Source organism: Erpetoichthys calabaricus, chromosome 13 (genome assembly GCF_900747795.2).
Source record: "Erpetoichthys calabaricus chromosome 13, fErpCal1.3, whole genome shotgun sequence".
In the NCBI taxonomy this organism is placed as follows: Eukaryota; Metazoa; Chordata; class Cladistia; order Polypteriformes; family Polypteridae; genus Erpetoichthys; species Erpetoichthys calabaricus.
In genome coordinates this window covers 27,764,147-27,787,098 of record NC_041406.2, presented here as the reverse complement: position 1 = coordinate 27,787,098, position 22,952 = coordinate 27,764,147, and the positions used below count along the sequence as shown (strand labels likewise).

Genomic DNA, 22,952 nt, shown 5'->3' with positions numbered 1-22,952 from the left:
TGGAGTATGTGAATTTCCCCTTGGGAGTAATAAAGTATCTATCTATCTATCTATCTATCTATCTATCTATCTATCTATCTATCTATCTATCTATCTATCTATCTATCTATCTATCTATCTATCTATCTGTATTACATACACTACGTACACAGCGTACACACAGCGAATTTCATGTAATGTCATGAGATAAAAATGTTGTCGTTGAAGACCTTCCATATAAACCAAAATCAGTTTTTAGAAGAATTTAAGGTCTGTAAATTATTTTTCTACAGTCCATTTAAATTTAGCCAACCACAGCAGGATAAAAATGTATTCTATGATAATACACAAATGAACAACGTGTGTATCTTCACAAACTGAAGATTTATGATATTCTGATATTAGTTTCTGACACGATGAAATTTGAATGGCGTAAGACTAATGTTTCATTAGGAAAGACAACCACTAAACAAAAAGAAAGGACCGATGCTTTTGTGTTTTTGCAATAAAACATTATACAAAATGGATAAAACAACTGATTTTACATTGTTATTCATGGGGGGAATAGAAAGAGACTGACAATATTACATAAAACCTTTTGTATAAATCATCTAAAAATGAATACATTTTCGTAATTGACTGAACACTGAATTAGATATTTAAATACATAAAATGGAAATAAAACGAGTCTCAACACTGTAAATGTGGGCATTTCCTCTAGATAATAATTTCATGTATTATGCAGATGAACGAACACACATGCAACAAAATCTCTTATTTACAGGATTGTGGAAATGCTTAGTCACAGGTTTACCTTTGGTATTTTTACATCTGAATGTCATATGTTTAAATGCTTTAGCATCTAACAGAAGGTAATATTTATAAAAATATGTGACACACCCCTAAATCAAATGTCTAAAAGGCCAGCAACTGATGACCACTGTTGGCAGTCCTCCAATAATTTAATTAAAAATGGAAAGCATTCTGTACTCTTGAAGTCATTTATTTCTGAAATTATTTAGCTTTTCACTTTCACTTTCTTTAAGGCCCCTTCATATTAGATTTTTTTCCGCCCATTGGTATGAAAAGTGGGTTGGCACCAATGCAGTTTGAAGGATCACATAATCCAGGTGGGCCTCTGAGACCACGAGAGCCTGGATAGCCACTTTGTCCTGCTAGTCCTGGTTCTCCTTTTGAGCCGTCACGTCCAGGCTTACCTATACCAGGCAGGCCGGGTTCTCCTGCAAAAACATTGAACATATCACAAGTTAATAGAAAGCACAGAAATGTTTATATGCATCCTTTCATTTCCATAATGAATAAATCTAATAGTCAAGTCTGAGTCTCAGAGCACATTTAATAATTAAAATGCAAAATGTATGATGTGTATTTGTAAGGGAAAAGTAAAACAGTACCTGAAACTGCCTGCATGATATGCTAGGACAGGGGTGGGCAATGTCGGTTCTGGAGGGCCGCAGTGGTTGTAGGTTTTTGCTCCAACGCAGTTTAGTAATGAGAAGTCAGTTATTGATGTTGAAGCTCTTATTGATTAAGCGACATTTTGATGCTTCATTTTAGTTATCTCATTTGTTAAGGTTCCCCACCCTTAATTGCTTATTTCAATCTTAAAACAGCTGCATTCAGTGTTTTAATGGCTACTTATTAGCAATAAGATGTAAACGACAAAGGAGCCAGCAGTTCTAACTTTTTTCCATTTACATCTGTGTGCATTCATCATGCACTGTTTGATTTAATAAAACACTTAATAGAAAAATGTGACAGACTGAAAATGATCTGTTTTAGGCTTCAAATTATTTTGTTGATAACCATGGAAAGGAAAAAAATCTGTGATATAAGAACTTTACATTGCGCAGACTAACAAGCCATAAAATTAAATAAGGTCTGAGACTGACAAGGATTGGTTTCTAATTAAGCAATTGGGTTGGAATGAAAACCTGCAGCTACTGCGGCTCTGCAGGCCCGACATTGCCCACCCCTGTGCTAGGGCATCATGACATTACTTGCACTATCAATTCATTCATCCATCCATCCTCTTCTGCTTATCCAAGATCGGGTCGCAGGGGCAGCAGCTTGAGCAGAGATACCCAGACTTCCCTCACCCCGGCCACTTCTTCGAGCTCTTCCTGGGGAATCCTGAGGTGTTCACCGGCCAGCCGAGAGACATAGTCCCTCCAGCGTGTCCTAGGTCTTTCCAGGGGCCTCCTCCCCGGTTAGACGTGCCCGGAACACCTCACCAGGAAGATGTGTCCAGGAGGCATCCTGATTAGATGCCCGAGCCACCTCATCTGACTCCTCTCGATGCGGAGGAGCAGCAGCTCTACTCTGAGCCCCCCCTTGATGACTGAGCTTCTCACCCGATCTTAAAGGGAAAGCCCAGCCACCCTGCAGAGGAAGCTCATTTCAGCTGCTTGTATTCGCAATCTCGTTCTTTCGGTCACTACCCATAACTCATGACCATAGGTGAGGGTAGAAGCGTAGATCGACTGGTAAATTGAGAGCTTTGCCTTATGGCTCAGCTCCTTTTTCACCATGACAGACCGATGCAGAGCCCTCATCACTGCGGACGCCACACTGATCCACCTGTCGATCTCACGCTCCATTCTTCCCTCAATCATGAAAACACTTGAACTCCTTCACTTTGGGCAGGATCTCGCTCCCAACCCTGAGAGGGCACTCCACCCTTTTCCAGCTGAGGACCATGGTCTCGGATTTGGATGTGCTGATTCCCATCCCAGCCACTTCACACTCAGCTGTGAACCGATCCAAAAAGAGGCAAAGATCACAGCCTGATGAAGCAAACAGGACTACATCATCTGCAAAAAGCAGTGACCCAATCCTGAGTCCACCAAACCGGACCCCCTCAATGCCCTGGCTGCACCTAGAAATTTTGTCCATAAAAGTTATGAACAGAATCGGTGACAAAGGGCAGCCCTGGCAGAGTCCAACTCTCACTGAAAACGGGTTCGACTTACTGCTGGCAATACGGACCAAGCTCTGACACCAGTTGTACAGGGACCGAACAGCCCTTATCAGGGGGTCAGGTACCCCATAGTCTCGGAGTACTCCCAACAGGATTTCCCAAGGGACACGGTCAAACGCCTTTTCCAAGTCTACAAAACACATGTAGACTGGTTGTGCAAACTCCCATGCACCCTCCAGGACCCTGCTAAGGGTGTAGAGCTGGTCCACTGTTCCGCGACCCGGACGAAAACCACACTGTTCCTCCTGAATCCGAGGTTCGACTATCTGACGGACCCTCCTCTCTAGGACCCCCGAATAGACTTTTCCAGGGAGGCTGAGGAGTGTGATCCCTCTGTAGTTGGAACACACCCTCCGGCCCCCCTTCTTAAAATGGGGACCACCACCCCAGTCTGCCAGTCCAGAAGCACTGTCCCTGATGTCCATGCGATGTTTCAGAGGCGTGTCAACCAAGACAGTCCTACAATATCCAGAGCTTTGAGGAACTCCGGGCGTATCTCATCCACCCCTGGGGCCCTGCCACCAAAGAGTTTTTTGACCACCTCGGTGACCTCAGTCCCAGAGATGGGGGAACCCACCTCCGAGTCATTGGAAGGCATGTCAGTGGGATTGAGGAGGTCTTCGAAGTACTCCCCCCACCGACCCACAACGTCTCGAGTTGAGGTCAGCAGTGCACCATCCCCACCATATACAGTGTTGACACTGCACTGCTTCCCCCTCCTGAGACGCCGGATGGTGGACCAGAATCTCCTCGAAGCCGTCCGAAAGTCATTCTCCATGACCTCCCCAAACTCCTCCGCAACCACCGAAACCACGTTCCACTTGGCCTGCCGGTACCTATCAGCTGCCTCCAGAGTCCCACAGGACAAAAGGGTCCTGTAGGACTCCTTCTTCAGCTTGACGGCATCCCTCACCGCCGGTGTCCACCAACGGGTTCGGGGATTGCTGCCACGAAAGGCACCAACCACCTTACGGCCACATCTCCCGGTCAGCCGCCTCAACAATAGAGGCACAGAACACGGTCCATTCAGACTCAATGTCCCCTACCTCCTTCGGGACGTGGTCATAGTTCTGCCGGAGGTAGGAGTTGAACCTACTTCTGACAGGGGACTCTGCCAGACATTCCCAGCAGACCCTCACAGCACGTTTGGGCCTACCAGGCCTGACCGGCATCCTCCCTCATCATCGAAGCCTACTCACCACCAGGTGGTGATCAGTTAATAATAATAATAATAATAATTTACATTTATATAGTGCTTTTCTCACTACTCAGAGCGCTGAGCAATTGCAGGTTAAGGGTCTTGCTCAAGGGCCCAACAGAGCAGAGTCCCTTTTGGCATTTACGGGATTTGAACCGGCAACCTTCCGATTGCCAGTGCAGATCCCTAGCCTCAGAGCCACCACTCCGCCACTCTGTTCACCCGAGTGTCCAAGACATGTGGCCACAGGTCCGATGACACGACCAGAAAGTCGATCATTGAACTGAGGCCTAGGGTGTCCTAGTGCCAAGTGCACATATGAACACCCCTTTGCTTGTACATGGTGTTCGTTATGGACAATCCGGACGAACACAGAAGTCCAATAACAAAACACCACTCGGGTTCAGATCGGGGGGGCCATTCCTCCCAATCACGCCCTTACAGGTCTCACTGTCATTGCCCACGTGAGCATTGAAGTCTCCCAGCAGAACGAGGGAGTCCCCAGAAGGTATGTGCTCTATCTCCCCATCCAGGGACTCCAAAAAGGGTGGATACTCCAAACTGCTGTTCGGCGCATACGTACAAACAATAGTTAGGACCCCTCCCCCCCACCTGAAGGCGAAGGGAGGCTACCCTCTCGTCCACCGGGGTAAACCCCAATGAACAGGCTCCAAGTCGGGGGGCAATAAGTATGCTTACACCCGCTCGGCGCCTCTCACCGGGGGCAACTCCAGAGTGGTAGAGAGTCCAGCCCCTCTCAATGAGATTAGTTCCAGAGTCCAAGCTGTGTGTCAAGGTGAGCCCGACTATATCTAGCCGGAACCTCTTGACCTTGCGCACTAGCTCAGGCTCCTTCCCCTTCAGAGAGGTGACATTCCATGTCCCAAGAGCCAGCTTCTGTAGCTGAGGATCGGACCGCCAAGGTCCCCGCCTTCGGCCACCACCCAACTCACACTGCACCCGACCTCCTTGGACACTCCCATAGGTGGTGAGCCCATGGGAAGTACTTGTACTAGAACACTTTATATTGAGAAATGAGATCATGTATAGCATTTAATATTGTGCTTTGTTCTGTAATAACAGTTTAGTCGTATCCTGTAAACCAAATATTTAGACAAGACTTTTAATGATGAACTGTTTTGGGATCTTTGGATGTTCTTTAATGGCAGAGTGGTGTTTCTAGAATGTACCTTTTATCAGAGTGTTCATTAGTGGGATTGAAATTTTTAATGTCTTCTATATGTAAATGAACCTCAGTGATAACAAGAGCTGTTATACGTTCTGTTTAGAGCTTATCTTCAACTATTAAAAGAAAGTGCTTTATGGTGAAAAGTCCAGGCTTGTCTTGAAAACTTCAGAATTAGAGCACGCAGATAACACTTCGAAATACAGTATGTCTTCCCTTGTCAGTCTATTGAAGTAACTGGAAAAAATGCTTTATTATAATATTAGCACAATTATATATTTTTTTTTTTTTTGTAAAATATACAAAAATCAAAGTGGAAAATCTGAAAAAGTTATGAACTGGGAAATGGTCAGTGTTAAATTAACTTCTACAAATGGTTGTACAGTATAGTAACACTTTATGCTGATAGCAAAGAAATTCATACCTGGAGGGCCTGGCAGTCCTTGACTCCCACGGACACCAATTCCAGGGTCTCCCTTTTCACCATTTTCTCCACTGTCACCTGTTGTAATAATTTTTGAATAGCAATTAAACATTTACATTCATGTTTGAAATTCCTGTAATAAGCAGATAAGCCCATATGTGGCTGAGTCTGATGCAGGCATTGGAGGTCATGGTCTTCCACCTGCCTCCTTTTCTTGCCACACTAAAAATCTCATTGCATATCATGTTGTTCCCACAGCATCTCACAGCAGGTCAACTCATGGTGTTTCTCTGCCTTTCTCTTGCTCTCTTCAAATTGATTTTACCCAGTGATGCAACACTTTCAATGTCTTAAGCTCCCAGGATGGGACCTAAATATTTGAATTGTCTTTTTTAACCTATGCTCTCCTTAATACTTCTTTATTTGTTACTTTAATTGTCTGTGAAATTTTTAGGATTCTTCTAAAAACAAATCACATCTTACGCCTTCCATTATTTTTCTCAATGTTCATGTTTAAAAAATTTTAAACAAACCAAACGCATCACCTTATAATATTCACCTTTGTGTTCATTATTATATGTTGGTTTAGTATGTCTTTTAACTACATAAAACATATTTTTGCCACAACAATCCTCTTGATTACGTGGCCAAGTATCAAGGCTGACATTCAAAATAGGCTTTCTTATATTTATTTTCAGTTGTTTATTGCCTCCTTCTTATTTTATTCTTGAACAACACTGTGGAAATATGATTTGCATTATGCTGGACTGAACTCTGAAGATATATCATCAGTCTGAAGAACTTAGGGTCATTGCACTGCTTGCAGATTTTCAACCTTTCCTGATTTCAAATTATTCTTTTATTTAAACAGATATATAGTCTTTAGGGTGGCAAGGTGGTGAAACTATGTAGAGATTTTACCTCATACATGCAGAAACCTGGGCTTCAATCCTGACCTGTACTGTACACTGTCTGTGAAAAGGTTTCATGGTCTCCCCATGTTTGCATGGACATCTACTTTGGTAATCCAGTTTTCTACTACCATCAGAAATATCAAGTCTGGCACTAAATAAGGCGTCTGAAATTCGTTGGGAAACGAATCTGTGAACTACATTCATTTTCCGGAGTTATTTATTTAACAATATTTTAGCAAAAAATGTATGCGTGTTGAACTTTGTGAGCATTTGACTGGATGACTTGACATGTAGATTATACTGTATGACAAGAGTAATGTGAGATTTTTGATATCATTTACTGTTGCCAGGCCAACACTACAAACTATATTGGGTAAGTAGCTTATAAAAAATATATACCTTTCAGATGGAGTATTTCTTTAAGTTACCAAGCTTTGAAATTTTTTTTTGGTTATTGTACTGTATATCATTCTCTTCATGAGATAAGATGTGGATCCATGTAATCCTAAATTTGGATTAAGTGACTAAGAAGATGGATGTAGAATTCATTATTAAATACACTAGCATTTCTTTAATTTATTTTTAATTAATCATGTTTTCCATGCTGAGGCTAATTCATTTGTTTTATTTTGATAAAATACAATTTAAAGTGTAGGTTGGCATGGGGGTATTGCGATTAAATCAAGTGACACCTCCAAGCATTTAAAGCCAAGCCTGATCGCCTCTTGTATGAAGTTTGCACATTCTTCCTGCATCTGAATGGGTTTTCCCTGGATACTAAGGATTCCTCCCTTGTCCTAAAGATGTCCAAATTAGGCAGATCAGTGACCCGAAACTGGTGCCGTACGGGTGAGTTTGAGTGTGTGGATGAGTTAGACGGATCTCGTCCAAAGGTGTTTTCCAACCTGATGCTGTTTAGATAGTGTCTCACCACAAGAGTGTGCAGGATTAGGCAGACTTTCAAAAATGAATGATATGAAAGTCTATTATACATTCTGTACCGCAAGAAAGATACTTGATATCAGTGCAAAGTACACTCCTACATCACACTTCATTTTAGCTCCAGGTTTAATTTTTTATTATAATACCAATAAGTTACAGTTGTCTTGTAACTTGCTGTGCTTGGCGATTTAAATGTCCAATTTTATACAGTTTCACAGGTTTGTAAAGATCATGAACAAACATACTGCACGGTACTCATTCATTAAGCCAACTTTTTACATACTCAGTTAAACAAATGTTATGTGTCTAAGTGGCTATTTGCTGTAGGATATAATCCAAAATGAGTTCGTATTTCACAAATTATACTCAACATCAAGGACCTTAATGATCAGGAGTGCTGTCACCAACTCATTACCAGCATAATGCATGACTGCTTTGGCAGTTCAGTCTTTATAGTTCCAAGAAACAGATAACTGAAGATGATCAATATGGATTTCTGGGCAAGTACGTGTTAAGATGTAAAATAAGAAAAACTTTTTGGATTATCAGACTAAAAACCTACACTATTCAATATGATACAGTAACGCACAATTATAACTTAACTGATACAAATATTATTATTATTATTACAAGTATTTCTATTTTTACTGGATGGGGTCAGAATAACCTTATTTTCTTAAGAATGAGAACTCAGGAATGACGTATGTGACTGTTTGTTTCTTGTGGAAGCCTGCGTAAATTAAAGGTTCTATCTGTAAGGAGAAATTATTAATAATTAAAATGACAATGCAAACAATGGAACAGAACCTTTCCCTAACTCTGTTACTGTTTAAATTTCAGTCACGCTTGAAACTCAAATACAATGTATGCCGTTTTAGAGCCTGGCTTAATTCAGACCTGTTACTGTGAAGAGAAACACAGAGAAATTCTAACACAGTGCTTGTCTTTTGACATGTAAATTAAGCACTCTGCAGGGATTTTGCAATGCTGCTCATGTATTATTAGCAGATATTTCAAAGACAGTTCTTCATAATACACTAAAAACATGAAACCAACAAATTCAGATCTTCGCAGTTTACAGGATAAATAAACATAACCATAATACCTAAAAGCAGCAGTACCTTTTGGACCTGGCTCGCCAAAGAACCCTTGGGGTCCCTGAGGGCCTGGGGCACCTCTGGGTCCAGGATGTCCCTCAGAACCAGGAGGGCCTGGAGGTCCAGGCGGTCCGGCTACACCAGGGCGGCCAGGGGACCCCTGTGCTGCAGGTTTACTTAGGGCTGCCATCAGCTCAGCAATGTGATCTAAAAGAGAAATGACAAAGCAATATATTATACTGGCAATTTTAATTATTTAACTTTTTATTGTCTATTCAACAAAACATAATTCCACTAGTTTCTCTGTTTTGACTACTGAGACTCTTTTCAAAAAATGGTAATATAATCGAAATAAATGAAAATATTAACACAATTAAAGAGCAGAATGAGATTATCTTTCCAAAACTCAATCATTAGAATGACATTTCAATTTTATTGTATAATTCAAGCCATTAGGAGCAGTCGAACAGATATGTTTGATTCTGATTACAGATCTACCACATACACCACACTGCCGACATGAACATCGCATAAAGGGCTCTTTTTTCTGCAGATCTTCTAATGTGGTCTACCTAATTCTATATGTGAAATGTCCCAATACTGCACTCTATGTGGGAGAAACTGGACAAACACTCCACCAAAGAATGAATTTACACAGGGCAACAGAGAGCTCACTTCAGCAGCCATGGACACCATGGGAAGGATTTTAAAGTCACAGGGCTTATGGGCAACTTCAAGACACAACAAGAAAGTAAGGAATGGGAAGTTAAACCAATGTTAAAATTGAACACATTACAATATGGTTTACTGTAAATAGAGACAGGAGTTTTATGAACAGATATGAGGACTATTTATATCTCGCTGTGTGACCCACACAATTTGATTACAGGTCCACATTGTAAAGAAAACTCAACATAAACTTTACTGGACACTTTTATTAATTATACATTGTTCTCCTCTCCTACTAAATAAAGATTAGGCTGAAGAGGTCTGTTAATATTTGAGATGGAAGATTAACTTAAAGGTTTTGTTTCTTTCCTAGTATAATAAACACAGGGAACTCCAGTTTCTGTATTACAATCTGCGTGAAGAAGAAAAGGCCTGAGCTGCAGCGAAAGCTTACATATTGTAATCTGTTCAGTTAGCCAATAAAAGGTGTCATTTTGCTTCAATTCTCCTTGGATCCATGATGGCTAACACGGTACAACATACTACTACAGACCTAAATAACTGAAATTTAAGTTGAAATTGTGCACTTTTAGAAACACTAACCTTGTATTATACTGCTGCAGATCTCTCGGATTCTCTGCTCATTTGCTTCTGATCCCTGTATGGCAATGTAGTAGTTAATAAATTGGCATAACAATCAAAGTACATGTTTGCACTTAAAAAATACAAAAGCAAAAATAAATAAATAAATAAATAAAACACTATACTCCATACTGTATTTTAGCATACTAGACAAATTTGTTTATACTTCATAAATGAAAAATTACATTTTACTATCATATTCACCTATCTTGCCAGTCTTATCGTCCCTTATTGTCACCTGGGTGTGGACAGACTTATGTGAAACAATAATACGATAATTTACTTAATGAACACTCATCAAATAATGAAAGAAGACATCTTCATAAACTGCAGTCCCATTTAAAATTTATATATGATAGAATTAGAAACTCAAAAATTCATTTTTAGTTATTAACAGCTCTGGCCTTATCGATGGGGCAAAAATCTGCTACTCTTTCAGCATAATTCAGCTTCATTTGTACCAAAGAGGAAATTCGCTTTTTACTGGGGCTCAAGAAATAACAAACAACAACCTCCCTCAAATACACACAAGAAGTACAAAAATTCAAAACACTTCTGACATAACAGTTACAATCACAGTGAATCATTTTAAAGGCCTGTTGTTATTATCAAATAATTTCTCGTGAAGCCTGAAAACCATGAGGACTGCTTGACATCAGTTATGTTAGGTAGAATGCCCAGAGTGGGCTGGGTGGTCTCGTGGCCTCGGAACCTCTGCAGATTTTTTTTTTCTTCTATATTCCATCCAACCTTGCTTTATTCTTTGTTATTTAGTTTTGCCTAATCTTATTTTTATATTTCTATTTTTTATAAACTTTTCTTTCCTCATCTTGTAAAAAGCACTTTGAGCTACATCGTTTGTATGAAAATGTGCTATATAAATAAATGTTGTTGATGTCGATGGTATAAAGGATCACCAGTACTGTTTCTTGACACATCTCTGTTGAGTAATTCATTGGCTGAAAGAACCCAGTGTTTGTGTGTCACAGATGGGATGTTCAGCATTTTTCATAATGGCGCTCAGTTTTGTCTTTATTCTCTTCTCCGCTACTACCTCCAATGGGTCAAGTGTGTCCGATAACTGAGCATGCTATTCTTAATCAGGTTGTTGATTCAGTGGGCCTCTCTTGAAGTGATATTACTGGCCCAGCATACCATAGTATAGACAACTTCACTGGCCATCAAGGAGCTGTAAAGTATGTCACTACCCAGTTGAACAGTCACCTGTTCTGCCCTTTATTATTTATTACTCCTGTGTTATGACAACAGTCCAGCTTGCCATTGAAGTGAACCCTCAAATATCTGTACCAATGCACCACCTCCACATCCACTCCCTGAATAGCGCCTAGGCATAGAGGCTCTTTGGTACAGTGAAAGGCAATAACCAGTTCCTTGGTTTTGTTTATGCTAAGTTTCAATGTTTCTGTGCAGTTTCTCTGGATAGCATTTTATATGCTGTTGTGTGTTGGACAAGTAACAAAATGTCAAGTGAGGCCCACCAAATTATAAACTTACTCACGTTCACTCAGATCGACCAATGGTTCATTTTTAGTTTGTTGTGCACCTGGCTTTATGACTTTTTGTTTGCCATTGTGTTTTTGGTTAAAGAGCCCATCCCACTCATGTTATTTTATCCACTAGGTGACAACAATAAACTGCTCCAAGAGTTATTTGGGATCAGCACTATAAAACAGATCATTGCACATCACCCTGTGTCTGACTCAGGCTTAACCATATTTACATACACTTCTGAGCCAAAGTCACACTTGGGGTTAAAGCCAAGGAGGTTAATGATGGGCTGCCACATGCTAAAAAAGTGAATTGTTTCTCTTAGTACAAATGCACTTTTCTCTAATTTTAAATAGAATATGACATTATTAGTTTCCCTTCTGCTGTTGAAGGTATGTTTTCTGTTCTCTTCTTTTCTTTTTTTTTTAATTTTATTGATTTTATTGAAATCACACAACATTCCATATAAATAGATCAATTTTACAAGAATAGGATTGAAAACAAATCAACCCCCACCCCTGAGAATGAGAGCATGGGCAGCAGACTATAACTTAAACCTAGTAAAAATAAGTAAATAGATTTAATAATAAGTGAATATAGATAAATGGAGAAGAAAACAAAAAAAAGAGAAGAGGGAGAGAATCTGTTTCTTCAGTACTTTAAAAGTTTATTCTAAAATATTATTGATTAGATCCTGCCAGGTTTTGAAAAACTTCTGCACAGATCCTGTACGTGAGAATTTCATTGTTTCCAATTTCAAATAATATATAACATCAGTTACCCACTGACTTAAATGGGGAGAGTTAGGATTCTCCCAGTTGAGCAAGATAAGTCTCCGTGCCAATAGTGTAGTAAAGGCAATCACAGTCTGTTTGTCCTTCTCCACTTTAAGCCCCTCTGGAAGAACACCAAACACAGCTGTTAGTGGATTAGGAGGGATTGTGACACCAAGGCTGTCTGATAGGCATTTAAAAATTTTGGTCCAAAATGATGTTAATTTGGTGCAGGCCCAAAACATGTGACCCAGTGAGGCTGGAACTTGATTGCAACGTTCGCAGGTTGGATCTTGCCCTGGAAACATTTTGGACAAAGTTTTCTGTTCTTTTCAAATAATTGGGCTGATGCAATCAAACCTTGAATGGTGGCTGGGTGGACAAAGATCTTCCTGCTTTAGCAGAGTAATATTCCTCTGGAGTGGAATGCCCTGTCATCTTGATCTTCTTACTGTTACATCAAGGTCAAACTCGGTTGTCTTTTTTTTTTTTGAAGTATAGCTTGCAATAATTTCTTTGAGTGGAGATACACAAAACAGGTTTCTTATACACTTCTTTTGGCCATTTATTTCTATACCATGAAATAAAACTTTTTCGCAAACTATTATTTTTTGTTGACCTTTTTCAGCTTTAAGGAGTCATTTGCAGAAGCTGACTTAATTGTATATTTTTAAAGTGTAAGATGGCATATGGAAAGAAAAAAGATAACTACTCAGAAAAGGACAAAAATGCAGCCTCTTTCAAACTAAGAAGGGCCAAATCTAGATCTGTCTCATTAAAGTTTCTTTTTCAATGCTATAATTTTAAAGTAATTCCATTTTTTTCTGACTTTACAAATCTTAAAAAATAATACTAATAATATTGTCAACGTACTTAACTCTGGGTCATTGAGCAGCAACACTAGGTGCAAGGAAGGAAATAGCCCCTAACACCCCTAACACAGAGCTAATTTTTTGCTTTTTCTTAAATAATTATTTTTACTTTTGTCCTTCATCTTGATTTTAGCATTATTAAAGTCCACTCTAATTATTATATACTGTACTGTAATTATGATTATAGAGGTCTTTACCGGTTCACCTCGTGGTCCTGGTGGGCCAGGGACACCTCTGTCTCCATCTAACCCACGAGAGCCTGGGGGGCCAGATGGACCGTCATGACCGGGTAATCCACGGTGCCCTTCAGTGCCATGTTCACCTTTGTCACCTTTAACTCCTGCCTGAATTATTAAAGAAAAGAAAAAGATTAGGGTGTAAAGGAACAGTAACATCAAGTACACATTGTAATCTGTGATGCAATAATTATTTTATGAATAATTAGTAGTATGTTTGTTGCATTAACTTTATAGAGCCAAAATAAGATTTCCAATTCTAATGCAATTGTGCAGTGGTATAAATATTTTTCTTCATGCAAGAAAATATATTTAAAGTAAAATATAATTGGCTTAAATTATTTTATTATTTTCACATTCATGAGCATTAAGTAAGGATGCTATTTTGATAAAAAAAGAATGGACTTTTTTATCAAAAGATCAAATTTAAATGCATTCTACAGTAAATGACGTTATAGTGCTATGTGCTTTTATTAATAACTGACAATACAATCCTTAATTAAATTGTACACTTTGTTTGCTAAAGTACTAAATCTTACAATCATAAGGCTGCTGGTGGAGTTCATGTCTCCAACTTCCTGTGTGACCCTGAAAAAGTCACTTAAATCAGCCTGCGCTTCAACTATAAAAAATATCTGTGAACAGTTGTAATCTACTCTGGCCTGATCAGACCAATATATAATAACTAGGGGGTTTCCCCCCTGCTCGCTTCACTCACCAACTCCCCCTTGCCTGCACTACGCGCCAGCCACATTGTGTCTCTGCCGCTCGCGTTGTGAAGAGGGGGGCTGAATGCACCCCAAGGAGACACGGTCGCTCCTCCGAAACCCCCTCATAAACAATGATACAATGAGAAACAAATACAGGTTTTTTTTTCCATCAGCTGCTGGCTTGCTACTGCTGCTGTGCCGCGTGATCTGCATCTCGCATAGCACTTTGAACATTTAAAAGCCTGTACAGCAGCTGTCCTAATCTTTGTCATTTATTTCCCGCCCCGGGCATAGTTAAATCTTTTGGCACAAACTCTCGTCTCACAGGACGCAAGTTCTTGATATTTTTTAATTTATAATTTAAAAATGAAATAAGAATCTGAAAATCTAACAACATTACATTAAAGTTCGATACATTCTGAAAAGAATGATACCAAACATATATATGTAGGTTTTAAAATATGCCTGATTTAAAGCATGACAAAAACATGACATAAAATCGTTGCCCAAAATCGTTGCATTTTATATATAGGATTTTATATATAGAGAGTAGATTAAAGATTTGCCTTGTTAGGATGTAGTCAGATCTACTTTAGAGAGTGCTGGTGGGGTCAGCGGTAGGAAGTCGAGCAGAGTTAGGGAGCATCTCAGAACCTTAATATGACAAAGTTTGAAGCAGATGGTGGGGATACAACCGCAAGATGTATTCACGAGATGGGAACAGACAGCAGACCATCAGATCTTCTGTTTGTTGTGTTGTGGCAGGGGGAGCTTAACTGCATTAATTTCCTCACCTCTGTCTGTGTATAATGTCCTACTTAGCCCATTCAACTACTTCTGTCGTGGCAAGGCTGACTCACCAGCATTTCTCTTATGCCCCAAAAGAGAAACACTTGAGCACACCATCAACTGTTGCCTTAAAGAACTAAGTGAAGGTCTCTATGACTGGTGCCATGATGAGATGCTGGACGTCACTGCTGAAGCTATCTGTAGTACAATAGCTCAGATCAGGTACCTTTCAACCAGTAAGTCAGGGCATCCCCTTCACTGGACCAGGAGAGAAGCCGAAACCTCAATTAAGAGCAGCAGCGGAGCTACTTAGAACAGCATCTCGCTGGCAGATCAAGCTGGACCTCGGGAAACAGTTCAGATTCCCAGAGAACAAGACAATATATTGTGCTGTTCTCTGAGACATCGAGGTAGGTGGCCATTCTGGAGCTCATTGTTCTTTGCGAGGAGTGGATTGACAACACAATGAGAGGAAGAATGACAAGTGTAGCAGAGAAGTGTCATAGACAGGAGTGGAGTGCACATTGTGTTTGCCCATAGAAGTGGGCTACAGAAGCTTTGCTGGTCAGTCTCTCTGCAAGGCTTACAGCCTCCTAGATATCACTCATGCACACAGAAGAAAAGACATCATAAAACCGACAGAGGAAGCAGAGAAATCTTTGAGATGGCTGTTGAATTACTAATCACTCTGGGTTGGGTCGCCTGAGTGAGGATGTATAATGCTGAAAGGCCCAAAACCCATGAGGACCACAGGGACTATCAGTGATGATGTGTCCAAGTGTATCACTTGATACATGTTATAATGAAAACATAAATATTTAGCAAAAATTAACCACATTTTCACTGTTTAACTGTTAATTTACTAGATTTATAATATAAAATAATACCTCTCCTTTAATCCCTGGAATACCTGGAGGACCCTAAGAAAAATAATATTTTTATCAGTTAAAAACATTAGTGCTGAGTTCCAGTTTCAGTCATTATACAGTATACTTAAATGATGCATTGCGCTTAAAGAACAATAAAAACACTTTCTTTTTTTAATGAAGCTCTCACTCAGTCAACGGGCACTACGGATGAATGCTTTAACCTGATTATTGCTTGAAATAGGCAACTGTGGGAATTTGAAGATGTTTGGAATATTAAAAAAATTAAAAAAGGAAACCAATATGGTACCAGTGACTTAAACATCTACACATAAAAGAGACTTTGCTCACATCCCGTTGTATTTACGGCCTGGGACAGCAGTCAGAGAATAGTGGATTACAGAATTCATGACAAATGTCATCATTTACGTTTATATAATAAGGATTAGGGATCAAAGCTTAACATATTACACCATTATGCATTGAATTTAGCCAGCCATACATCCTTTGATCATACAAAGAAAAAGTTTAGCTACAGTAGCTTAATGCTCCTTCTTTGATCTCCCCAAAGAGGAACACTGACTATCAGATCTTATTTTACATACCTTATAAAAACACTCCACTGCTTCCCAAGACTAAAATAGCCCTTGTAAATCACAGTGCTGACAGCAGGCTTCTCATGAGTTATTTCAGTAGTTCAAATTGTACTCATATTTTCATTTTGAAATGTACTAAGTAATGAAGCATCAATGCATGACGTCAAATATGGGCATCGTATACAGAGCTGGCATGTTGCCCTCTATCAGTTTTCTTTGTGTATTCTGCCTTGAAGACTACCAGTTAATCAGTTAATATTCGCTACACTCAAGACTATTTCTAAAACTAGAAGCTGTAGGTATCAGAGGGCAGATTCAAAAATGGATCCCAAGTTGCTTAACCGGAATGTGACAAAGAGTTACAGATAAGAGGAGAATGCTGTATGTGGAGTGAGGTCATCAGTGGAGATTCTGTCCCCATTAGTGGGGTCTGTCCTTGGACTGGTACTTTTTCTAATCTACATTAATGACATTGATTCCGGTATAGTTTGTAAACTTGTGAAATCTGCAGATGATGCTAAAATGAAAGAAATGTCAGACACTGAGGGGGCAGCAAAAGGAATTCAGAAAACACTTGGACAAGTTTCAGAACTGGGCAAACATTTGAAAAATGCAGTTTAATGTAGAAATGTGCAAAGGGCTGCACAGGAGCAAAGGGAGCATCAATTATAGATACACTGTCCTATAGGAAGCAATCTCTAAAAAGGAATTAGGGGTTTATGTTGACACATTTTCATCATTTCACCAATGCATCGGGGTGAATAAAAATTAAAATGTTAGGTTATATCATTAAAACTGAACATAAACCAAGGGACTTTAGGCTCACATTATATAATGCACTAGCAAACTGCATCTTGAGTATTGTGTACAGTTCTGGTCACCATGCTTCAAGAAAGACATACAGTAGCCTCACATGAAGCTGTGCACATCCTTGATGTACTGTGACAGGCTCATAAAATTAAACCTGTTTAGTTTCGAGCAGAGAAAGCTGCGTGAGGATCTAATCCATGTATTCAAAATTCTCAAATGCATTGATAAAGCAGATCCAGCAGAATTTTTTCAACCTAATGGTGAATGGGAAAGTTTATCCCATTATGCCTAGCAGAGCTTGTCAAGTTCCAATAAATTGGATGGCAAGCATTTGTAAACTGCCATCTTCAGGTCTCTCCACAGATGTTCTATGGTGTTTCATATGGAGTAAGATCGCTGTCAAAAATAACTCGTAATAATTTAAGTCAAATTTACATTTCACACGTGTCAATTACTCTTGCGCTTCTTAAAGTTATGTTTGCTTCTGAAAATGATATTTTGTCACTGTCAAAAATAACTATATCTTTCCAGTTTTTGGCATATGTGTAGTAAAAAAAATGATTGTTTCTTCTTCGTTAGAGGATGACTCGTGCGTCCAAAGACTTATTTTTGACAGTTTGTTCATGCTTGAGAATTGTACTCATAATTTTCAGAAGCATAATTGACACATGTGAAATGTAAATTTGACTTAAATTATTACTAGTTATGTTTGACAGCGATCTTACTCCATAGTTTCAATCTGGGTTTTTGACTTGTTCTGAAGTCACGTCACCATTGTCTTGGCTGTATACTTTTTGTTATTGTCATGCTGAAAGGTAAACCGTCGTGTGCAGGCTGGAGCAGGTTTTATTCAAGGACCACTCTGTATTTGGCTGCATTCACCCTTCCCTTAATTCTGCCCAGTCTCCCTGTGCCTGATGCTGGGAAGCACCCTATAGCATGATGCTGGCGCCACTGTCTTTACAACAGGAATCCTATTAGGCAGGTGATGAGCAGTCCTTGGTCTTCACCAAGATGTGTGAATTTCCCCTTGGGATTAATAAAGTATCTATCTATCTATCTATCTATCTATCTATCTATCTATCTATCTATCTATCTATCTATCTATCTATCTATCTATCTATCTATCTATAATGCTTGGAGTACTGCCCAAAGAATATGATTAACGTCTGTTAATCTCTACTGTATGCCTCTCTTCTGTCTAGCCACTCTACCATTAAGGCCTGATTGATGGAGTGCTGCTGAGATGGCTGAGGACTTCAGAAGCTCTTATGGCTTTCCAAACAAGACCCTTCTTGCCCAGTTACACAGTTTGGCTGGGTAGCAAACTCGAGCAAGCATTCCCTATGGTTCCAAATTTCTTCCATTTAACTGTTATTATGGCCACTGTGCTCCTGGCAACACTCAAAGCTCTAGAAATGGTTTTATCCTCTTGCCCTGATCTATGCCTCACCACAATTTAATCTTGAACATCCACAAAGTCTTCATAGAACTTCATGGCTTTGTTTTTGTCAAATCATGCAGTGCACATTATGGGATGTGATATCCATAGGCATGTGCCTTTCTATTGATGTCCAATCAATACAGTTCACCACAAATGGACTCCAGTCAAGTTCTAGAAACATCTCAAGGAGAATAAAAGCAAGCAGGAAATCACCTGACCACGATTTGGAATGACATGGCAAAGTGGTCTGAATATTATGTAGATGAGAAATTTCAGTTTGTGATTTTTCATAAATGTACAGACCTTTCTGAAAACATGTTTTCACTTTGTATTGCTTGTTATTGACATTTAAAGTGTACAGAAAGTGAAAGGGTCTGAACGTTTTTTGAATCCACTTGTATGCACAGTATAAAGAGTAAAACACAATTTCTACCCAGCATAGTGTTTTAGAAGCAGCATAACTGGCTCCTGCTTTTCCTATGTGGATTTGCAGTTCAGAAGCTGCAGATTAACTCTGTGACTATGGAAGATTTTCTACAGACTGCAGCAACTGATAAAACATCCTGATATTTTTTTCCTTATTATATTATGAAGTTAATAAGTTCTGAATTTAAAGTGTAATTGTTCTGCTATGCAACAAACGTACCATATCGCCTTTGTTTCCAGAAGTTCCCGCAGCTCCTTGTATTCCCTAGAAAATAAATACAAATAGGATGAGCGTTTTGTCAAAAAACTGTATGGTAAATATAGCACTGCAAGAACTGACTTTGCTAATAATTAGGAATATGATGACAATTAAATTGAAGAAAAATTAGCTTAATATTTTTACTTAACCCTTTTTTGTGCGACATTTTAAAAGTGCCTAGAGGGTGAAATTGATAGCACAGTTTGTTTAAGAATTTCAAGTTACACAACAGTATAGAAATTAAATTATGCTATAAAACATTAGAATGCTCCCCTCCAGCACTTTTATCCATAAGTGAGATTTACTAATTATTCACATTTTTCTTTTCTTTTTTTTGCTAATATATGTTGACACCATACCTTATTTTGGAAGTTATTTTTGGGAAGCAAGTCTTTGTGATACCTTTTAGAACAATATTAATCAGAAAAATCAACTGGATGTTTAGCTTTGGGTACACAATCAAAATGAATGCTTTTTTAATAGAAACATTTGTACTCTCATAAAAAGTATAACCAGTTATTAAACAAGGTGAAATATGCCACATACTTACAGTTCAGAAAAAAATGGGCCATGGTGTAATTTTTAGCACAACTTGATAACTGACACATTGTTGGTCTAACACGAATCTTTGTATTATTCAGTGCGTTCACTTGCGCTTTAAAAAACAGATTATCTGCAGAAACCTAATTTCTAAAATGCCATGTAACTTTTATTCCAGTTAGAGAAACTGAGATATTGGTCTCTTATAAACCTGGTGAACGCACATAAATGTTCCCTCAAATTACTCAGTTATTTGGCAAAGTAAACTGTAAGTTGTTAAAGCAGTTAGGGGCAGTGTTGTGCAAGTTCATATCTCACAAGAACTAGCTCAAAGTTTAGTTCACACAGATTAAAATGAATACATTCACACTCATAGTTCACCATTTCAATTTTGAAGTAGTTCATGTTCAGTTCATTTTGTATTTTTTAAGGAGTGAGAATAAATGACCCTTGAGTTTGCTTTTTTCAATTTTGCATGCCTTATATTAGGATATTACAGTGTTCTTAAATAAAATACAACATTTATGAAGACTTTTTTATTTAAATACGCTTTATTGAGTTATACCCAGTAACAAACATGTTTAGCCATATATGCTAATATTCTCCCAGTCAAAAAAGAAATTAAACAGATGCAAGTATATATAAATTACCGCTCTATTTCCAACCGTGTGACACAAATGGTGACTGCGCATCCAGCGTGTAGGTGAACTAACATATTACACTGCCGGTCAAACTTCGCATCACATATTGCATGCCCAACAGGGAAAAATATAAAGCGGCCTTGCGAAGTACAACGTTTTCCTAAAAGCGGAAGTGGAGCTCCACCGCATGCTCGTGTCTGCGGGGGTGCAGCTTAAGCACAAGACGGCAGACACAGACAGTGCCGATTTGGTTTTATGTTATTTTTTCCGAATACAAGTAAATGGCAAAACATTTGTACGTAATAAATATTCATAAAAATCCACTATTTATGCTTATCCAAATACTGTATTTGGATTCGGCTCCACCCCTACATTATAGGGTAAGGCAAAACGTTTAATCAGGACCTAAACCAGATCCAGAAAGTCACATAAAACTGAACTAGCTTAAGGTGACCAGAATTTTTTGGGCCAATCCGGGGACATGGGGGGCGGGGGCTAGTGGAGCGTAGACTACATACGTCTCGAGAAGAATTCATGCCTGGTTGTGAAAATGCAGTTTCATTACGACGTGCTAACGTACACGAACAAGCAAAACTTAACGCAAGATCGTGCAAGGACTGGAAATGTGGACAAATCTTAAATCGGGGACATATTTCTGAGTGGGGACTGTTTTCCGAAAAAGGGGACTGACGGATGGTCACTTTAACTAGCTCACATTCAAGTTCTTCACTTGCAATTATGTTACGTTAAGTTCAACGTTCTTAGAAAAATGAGCTTGTTCAATGAATGCACCCTTTTGGACATAGTTCATACACAACACTGGTTAGGGGTTTTGAAGTCTGTGCATTTCCAGCTACAGGTAGAAGAGGCCATCAATAAACACCAAAGGCAAATGCTTGAGTGATCACATTATTCCTTCTCCTGGTTGAAATAATTTGTCTCAATATTTCAAAAATTGCTAAATTTGTGTTGATGAGCAGCACAAACGGTGCTAAACTCAGCAACACAATCTTGAAAGCAGTAGGATAACACATTAAAAGTAACGTGCATTAAGTAAGTCCGATTACATTTTAAAGTAATGAGTAACCTAATGCAATACTTATTATATTGAAGTAAAAATACCTGCATTATTATTATCCCTGCAGCACTGGGTGTAAAGCAAGAAGCACACGTACCAGTGTGCTGCTCCTTGGCAGGGCTCAGTAACTCGCAAGTAGAAAAGATTGTGCTGCATGCAGTTCGGTAAAAGAAACGTTAATAGTGTCAGTGTGACTAAACATATTTCTAAAATACAAGAAAATTGTCAAAGGGCTTCATGCTGGTTTTCAGATTCACGGTGGCTGATGAGGACATATAATTCTTTTTTTTGGTGCAGTTTAATGACGTCAGAGTGTTTTGCTAAAGCAGAACTCCAGAATATTACTTGAGCGTGTAAATGGGGATTTTTAAGAAATTAGGTTCCTGTCTTGACCTTAACCTGATTATGTGTGTGCATGTAAACGCACACTGGCTGTCAGCAACAGAATACAAGCAAAATTTACTTTCTGAACAGGAAAATTATGAAACACCATATGCCTTAAATTCATTTTGAAATATCTGCACAATATTTATTTTTTTATTGATTGATTGATTAATTCATTGATTGTCCCGTGAGTCTGTATATTTGAACAGGGGCTGAGAAAAACAAGTCTGTGTATTCATCTTTCCATTGTCTGATAATCCAGTTGAAATAATCCAGTTCAGGGTCGCAAAAACTGAAGCTCATTCCTGTTTTAAAATTGATGCATTAAGAAGAAAAACTCTTGGATTTTTACATTATCATATAAAATGTGGAATTAATTAGTTACCTGATTTCCTTTTGGACCTGGTGGCCCAGCAGGACCCTTAGGAATAAAAAAAATGTAATTATACTTTTATCACAACTTCACTAATACATAGGCAGAGATAATTTGAACACAGGACATACAAAAGACCACTGTGCAAATACCAAAGTTCAGAAAATTATTTATTTAAGTTTTACTTCTAATTATATATGATAATTATGCTTTTTTCATGCTGAAGCACTGTACAATACTTAATTTGAAACCTGTTTTGATATGCATTACTATATTTTATTCTCAATAATTTTCTTGTTGTACTGACATTCCTTTGTATCCTTATTTGATAATTCTCATAATGACTGGGTACAAGTGCACAACCAGTTATCTTGTCATAGTGAAATAACTAAAAAAATGTCCTCCCACTTTCTTTAAATGTTCATATAATATTATTAGATCTATTACAAAGAAAGGATAATTAGTGTATCAAGAGTATTGCTGGATAAAATAGCTTACATGATTTCAAAGTCAAAAATTAAAAACTTCATTCAAAACGTTTTTCTTAGCGATTATAAAGCAGGCCAAGTATGGTAGAAAAACCGACACATGTGA

General features: G+C 38.7%; 1 protein-coding gene across 1 annotated transcript in view; it reads right to left on the bottom strand.

The window, feature by feature from the left end:
* Positions 1-506: 506 nt before the first annotated feature.
* LOC114664066 (collagen alpha-3(IX) chain-like) overlaps positions 507-22,952 on the bottom strand; it is a 164,941-nt gene continuing 142,495 nt past the window's right edge. Inside the window, exons 32-39 of the mRNA XM_051936132.1 lie at positions 22,371-22,406; positions 19,304-19,348; positions 15,829-15,861; positions 13,404-13,550; positions 10,014-10,068; positions 8,766-8,948; positions 5,789-5,866; positions 507-1,220 (exon numbers count right to left, since the gene is read on the bottom strand). Coding sequence (XP_051792092.1) covers positions 1,021-1,220; positions 5,789-5,866; positions 8,766-8,948; positions 10,014-10,068; positions 13,404-13,550; positions 15,829-15,861; positions 19,304-19,348; positions 22,371-22,406 — 777 coding nt within the window. The 3' untranslated portion in view covers positions 507-1,020. The remainder of the gene's footprint in view (positions 1,221-5,788; positions 5,867-8,765; positions 8,949-10,013; positions 10,069-13,403; positions 13,551-15,828; positions 15,862-19,303; positions 19,349-22,370; positions 22,407-22,952) is intronic.